The 6,500-nt window shown below is 47.5% G+C and overlaps 1 protein-coding gene across 1 annotated transcript; it reads right to left on the minus strand.

The window, feature by feature from the left end:
- Window positions 1–1,969: 1,969 nt before the first annotated feature.
- LOC102258356 (putative MAGE domain-containing protein MAGEA13P) lies at window positions 1,970–2,956 on the minus strand. Its single transcript, XM_005874962.1, has one exon. The coding sequence runs from the start codon at window positions 2,954–2,956 to the stop codon at window positions 1,970–1,972; it is 987 nt and encodes a 328-aa protein (XP_005875024.1).
- Between the last annotated feature and the right edge of the window lie 3,544 nt (window positions 2,957–6,500).

The raw sequence follows: 6,500 nt of genomic DNA on the forward strand, positions 1-6,500 counted from the left end.
ACCACCACACACCCGCCACTGCACCTATCCCCTAACCTCTAAGGGGCCCCTGAGACTTGTATCCAGGGGAGTTACGGGCAGCAGCAGCTCCTCCCAGGCTAACCCGCTGAACCTGTCTCCAAGGTCCCCTGTTCTTTGACTTCCCTGTGAGCCAAGGCAGCCCAGCCTAGGCTCTCCTGTTGGCTTCTGCTATGCCCTTCCTTGTTGCAGTATATTTTGCTGCAGTCAATAAATTCTTGCTTGCTTTTGTAATCACATGCACCCACACACACACACCAAGGACAGTCATTACCCCAGACAAGATGCCTAGGGGCTAGGTGGTCCAAGGTCAGCCCAGAGCCTTGAGAAGGTCATTACCGACCCAGATCCACCAATGAGTCCATCTTTCTGTCTTGCTGTTCTCAGCAGGTAGGTGATGTTTCCACTTGGGGTTTCAAGGTGGCTGCAGCAATTCCAGACCATGCCTGGAGTTGATTTCATCCAGCGAAGAAGAAAAGGGGGGCTTCTTGGCCTGCATCTCTTTACATCAGAGCAGAGACAAAAACTTCTAACACATTTTAAGACGACTAATCTGTTATATTAGTGATTATATTAACAATTCTTTGACAAAAGGAAGAAGCCAGGAAAATAAAACTACAACTTTTTTGGCAAACAACAGAATGCAGAAACTCTGCCCTAACTGGTTTGGCTCAGTGGATAGAGCGTCGGCCTTTGGACTCAAGGGTCCCAGGTTTGATTGCAGTCAAGGGCATGTACCTTGGTTGCAGGCACATCCCCAGTAGGGTGTGCGGGAGGCAGCTGATCGATGTTTCTCTCTCATTGATGTTTCTAACTCTCTATCCCTCTCCCTTCCTCTCTGTAAAAAATCAATAAAATATATTTTAAAAATGCAGAAACTCAAGTAGCTACTTAAGTAAGTACAGATTTGAGACTGACTGCTATTTTACAAGATAAATTTCTGATCTACAGGGTATAGTATGAAGCTTTTGGAGGCCAAATGTCTACAAGAAAGTTCCTACAAATAACAAAGACATTTTTATGATTACAGAAAAAGAACAAGAAGATCAGAGGACATTTGCACAGGTAAAACTTTCACAACAGAGGCCTGAGGGCGGAAAGGGGCCACATACTAAATTAATAAAAATGGCTTCGTTCCAGACCCTGTCAGAAAGCCAATACTCAGAACCATCAAGTAGCAGCGAAACCCGAGAAAGCCATAGTTTATAGCCCACAACAAATCACGTTTTTTGCATAAGTAATAAAATATCTGTATATATAATCTCTATAATATAGGTCTGTGTAATATAATGGATTTTTATAGATATCTGCTCTAAACAAAAACATAAAATATTTAAATATTTTCTCTCAAATTTCCTAGATTCAAATTTATGTTTTTATGCAATTGGATTGCAGTTTTACTTTATTTTATTTTTTTAGCTGGGGCTAACATTTATTAAGATTTAATTTTGCATACATTCTTTAATTAGCCAAACAAATCCAGGTATATATCTTTAAATTTACAAAACAGCAGACTAAATGTAATATAGGAATCCTAGGATAACCGTCTTGTACATTTCCCTCTATTTCCTGAACTCATCTATTTCATTGCTGAGCACTTTTACATTTCTAATTCCTATTCCAATGCCATGCTATCCTGCTCCAGATCACAAAGTAAGATGGAAGGTTCCCCAGTTTGTTTTATAGAACAGCAAAACCCTTATCCTTAAACCTGTTAAACAGCACTAAATACATAACCAATGCCATTCATGAACCTAGACTCTGAAGCTAATAATTCTCTTAGGAGGCAGAACATTTGAAACATACCAAAAAGAAAAAAGAAAGAAGAAAAAGATTGCAATTCATCCATCCACTAGTTAGAACCCTGATTTCCCTCTTCAAACACCAAGTTGAGAAGCTTCCCAGACTTCCCTCAAGATGGCAGAAGCTGCCGGATGTGACACCAGGACTTTCACTGACCACCACCGGGGGCAGCTTCGGCCTCAGCTCTCTCTCTCTCATCTTTCAGTGCATCCTCATAACAGTCTTCGAGAGCAGTGGGCTCAGTCCCAGTGGCCCTGGCGAGAAATTCCAGGACTTTCATCTTGGTGGTTTCAGCACGGGCTCTTGGACCCCACAGGAACTCATAGCGCGGAGGATCACTCCCGGGCACCTGCCGGCATTCCAAGTACTTTTCCTGCACGAGATCTTCAGTGATGAGCTTCCTGGGCTCCCCGTAGATGAAATCATTCTTCCCAGCATGCACCCCAATCGTACTCAGCATTTCCCAGATTACCTCTTCTGGGGCACTGTTTCCGTGCACGAAGATTATGCACAAGATAAATACCAGGAGGCCAGTCTTGGGCATGCCCTGGTCATCACTCAGCATCCCGTCGTAGGTGAGGTCTAGTAATTTGACGAGCTCGTAGGAATGGCTGGGGGGGTCCACTTCCTTCACTTCAAGGCCAAAGACAGTCTCCATGCAATCACAGGCTCTCTTGAAGACCTCAGGGAAGTGATCCTTGTGCTCTCTCATGACACTCGCTAGCATTTCTGCCTTTGTGATGGGCTCCTTTGTTACATATTTGTTACTCAGGAAGCGCACCAATTCAGTCATCTTACTCTGTAGCACTTCAGTGGACAAGGACTCAGGATTTGGTGGAGGCTGCAAAGTGGTCGGACCCTCCTCTCGGCTGCTGGAGGCCTCAGTTGATTTGCTCGATGGAGTGGCTTTGATGGCAGTGGAGGAGGGGCAGGCTCTCTGGGAATTCTGGGGAACACTTGATATTCCAGCAGCAAGCACAGCCTCTGTGATGCTCTGAATCAAAGCAGAAAGAGAGGGGAAAGCAGCTCCCTCCTCAGTTAGAGGAACCTGTGCAGCCCCGAGGCTTGGAGCCTCTGTTTGGGCCTGGAGGCTTTGTTTAGGCTCGGGGCACTGATTCTTCTTACCGAGAGGCATGATGACTTGTGTTGGAGGCAGCAGCAGGAGTGTGTGCAGCAGGTTCAGTGATGGGGACTAGTGGCCTCGATGCCTGGAAGGGCCTGGGCTTCTTCCCTCTGTTGACGTGTGGTCGCCCTTCTTAAACAGGGGCTTCCCTTCCCTAGCAGGTCCACACACTCCTCCCTCTGAGATTTGAGTCCGGCAGGAAGCTGCTTCACCCTCTGACTCCCAAGGCGGAAAGTCGGATTGCGGTATTAGAATATTAGGATCTGCCTATGCCATTTTCCCCTCTCGGTTCTCAAGACTTGGGAAACATTTTAATGAGGATCCTGCAGACCAGCGTGCCTTTCCTCGCTCTTCCTTTCCTTCTTCTTTCGTTCCTTCCCTCCTTTCTTCTTATCGACAAGCTCCTAATTTATGCTTTCCGTCCGTAGCCTCCCACTTCCCAGTTTTTCATACAGAATTAGACACGTAAACTTTTTTTTTTATGGCAAAAGCAATTTACTTATTTCAAAACACCTCAAAGCCTCAAACAATACTTGCCTCAGAACTGCGTCACTCCCACGTGAGGAACCTCAGGCGAATCCTCTGAAGGAGCCGATGGATGAGTGATGCATAGAAAGTTCCAGAGGGAAGATTTTAAGATTGGGGCTCTTCAGAAGGGCAAGCCTCATCCAGCGTGAGCCTGGGCACACAGCCGGGAAATCGGCAGGTGTGACGGCTGGTATCATGATGGAGGTGTCCCTGCCGACTGCTCTGGCTTCCTCCTTGAAGTGCGTGGTGAAGGCAAGTGGGAAATAAATGTGCTAGAACGTGGGAAAGAAAATGCATCTGGGAAGGCTGCCACAGAGTGTTGGGTACCCGTCTGAGACTCGTGGTGAGACTTTCAAGGGAGGCCAGGGAGCACAGTGGTGTGTGCAGGAAAGGCCTGGAATGGAATGACAGTGGTGATAGCACAGGGTCAAGATGCTGCCAAGCAAAAGCAATGGAGGGGGAGGAGCAGGGGATGAGGGTCATTTGCAAGGGAGCGATTCTAGTAATGAACATGGGAATCTGGGACGAGTAAAGAGGCGGTAAGGACCCGAGGGAAGATGGTTAGTAAGCAGAGGTGGTCAATGAATCAGAGGTCTCCGGGTCACCAGAGAAGGGGTTCTTGCCCCCTTTCAAGGATAGAAATCAAGAGAGGAGGTGAAACAGATTCAAAAAGAAGAGGTTTACTGAAAACAAGGCAGAGGGGGCTTGATGCATCAAGGGAGCACACACTTAATGAAGAATACGGCTCCTGAACTGCTGTTGGGGTCTGGCTTCTAGAAGGCTGGGTGGCTGGGTTCCTCACGCAGGCGCAGGGTAGGTGTCTCTGCTTCCCAGGTTCCCTCCGGGGGCTGGTATTCACCGGCACAGGTGCAGAGCAAAGCTCTTGGGGAGCGCCCGAAGGGAAACTAACCTGGTCTAGGAGAGGCTTCAGAACTGAAAAGCATTCCTATCTGTTTAAGAAAGGCTCACCCAGTGGATAGAGCATCAGCCAGTGGACTGAGGGTTCCAGGTTCGATTCTAGTCAAGGGCACGTACCTCGGTTGCAGGCTCGATTCCTGCCCTACCGCTCCCCACACCCCCCAGCATGTGTGGGAGGCAACCAATCCACGTGTCTCTCTCACATGGATGTTTCTCTGTCTCCCCCCTTCCCTTCCACTGTCTAAAAACGCATGGGAAAATATCCTCAGGGGAGGATTAACTAAAAAACAGGCTCATCCTATCTCATCAGTAAGATTGAAGGGATACTGGACCGCAAACACTAACCTAAGTGAGATAGAAGACTAGGAGATAGGCATCAAAATACCAAATCAGAATTCCTGAAACAGAGATTTTGGAGATGGGGTACAGGGCGTGATTCTAGGAGTGGCAGACATGAGGGAAGTTGCATTTGAGGTCAGAAGCATTTGAGATCCCAAGATGTTGGGTATTGCCTCTGGGAAGACTAAAGATTGGCACCATCTAGAACGTATAACATTAGGAAAAACCTTATGAGAATATGCTGGCTTAAAACGAAAAATAGATGTTTGAATAAGCAGCTTTCTTTAGACACAGATTGAAAATGGTGGGAACTATAGAGGTGCGTGCTTAACTGGGTTAGGAGAATTACATACCCCGGGGATTTCTGGGGGCAGGAGAAATCGTTCGTAATGGCTGTGACAAGCCTGTGGGGGAAGAACACTGAAAGATCCTGGCCCATTGAGATGTTAGCTCACGTTGTTGTTTTATTTTATTTTAAATATATTTTTATTATTTATCAGAGAGGTAGGGAGAGGGAGAGGGAGATAGAAACATCAATGATGAGAGAGAATCACTGATCAGCTGCCTTCTGCACGCCCCATACTGGGGATCGAACCCACAACCCGGGCATATGCCCTGACCTGGAATTGAACTGTGACCTCCTGATTCATAGGTCAACGCTCAACCACCGAGCCACGCAGGCTGCACTTAGCTCACGTTGTTTTGCTTACAAATTGCACAAACGTTTTGTTCCTTTGTTGGGCAAGCTCCGTACACATGTTTACAATCTGGTTAAAGAATCAGTCCTTGAAGTGACGTTATTAAACACTGGTGCACACGTACACAGTGGTGGCCATAGTAACAGCATGGTGCCTCTGGAATGTGAGGTTCTCAAATCCAGTTTCCTCAGCAACCTATCTGAGGAAGGCCATGAAGACTTTTAAAAAGACGCCATTTTCCCACTCACAGGAGAAAAATCAAAGCCCAGCCAGACAGTGTTCACAAAGATTGTTGTGACCCTAGTTGTCCTCCTGGGGGGGCAGTCACGGCAGTCAACCCCCAGGATGCTCTGCTGTCTGGCTCTGGTCGATTTCTGTAACCATGTCAAGAAGCCATCGACAATCCACCGAGCCAGGCTGTGAGGCTCTGCGACCCTTATCAACCAGTTCGCAGCCCTGAGATGCCCTGTTTAAAACAGGAGGCTGGTCAGATGCCAAAAGAATTGAATCTTGGCTGCAGCTAGTCACGTGAAAACCAGAGGGAGCTTTTAGAAGGACCTCAAAGGCCAAAGGAAACATAGCGGTGGCAACTGAAAGAAGCCCTGGGAGGAGCTGGGGTGAACAAAGGGAAGAAGTGGGAGTTACTGGAATTCAGAAGGTTGGAGGAAGAGCATGAGGGGAAGTGGAACTCAGACCTCAGAGGAAGAATTGGAGCAACGTGTTTGAGGTACACCATGACAGCTGGTTCTGAGAAGAGGGGAAAGCTGAAAAGGCGAATCAAGCCCAGCTGCCAAGGTGAAGAGCTGTTGCCACCAGGATACTCCAGGTGCCCAAAGCAAACAGCAAGAAGCAGATGCTTGCCCTAGCCGGCTTGGCTCAGTGGATAGAGCGTCAGCCTGCGGACTGAAGGGTCTTGGGTTCGATTCCGGCCGAGGGCACGTGCCTGGGTTGCGGGCTCGTTCCCCAGTAAGGGGTGTGAAGGAGGCAGCCAATCAATGATTCTCTCTCATCATTGATGTTTCTATCTCTCTCTCCTTCTCCCTTCCTCTCTGAAATCAATAAAGAAATATATT

Source organism: Myotis brandtii, unplaced genomic scaffold, assembly GCF_000412655.1.
Source record: "Myotis brandtii unplaced genomic scaffold, ASM41265v1 scaffold454, whole genome shotgun sequence".
In the NCBI taxonomy this organism is placed as follows: Eukaryota; Metazoa; Chordata; class Mammalia; order Chiroptera; family Vespertilionidae; genus Myotis; species Myotis brandtii.

Coding starts and splice junctions, on each gene's coding strand:
- LOC102258356 (XM_005874962.1), bottom strand. CDS start 2,956: ATGCCTCTCGGTAAGAAGAATCAGTGCCCCGAGCCTAAACAAAGCCTC.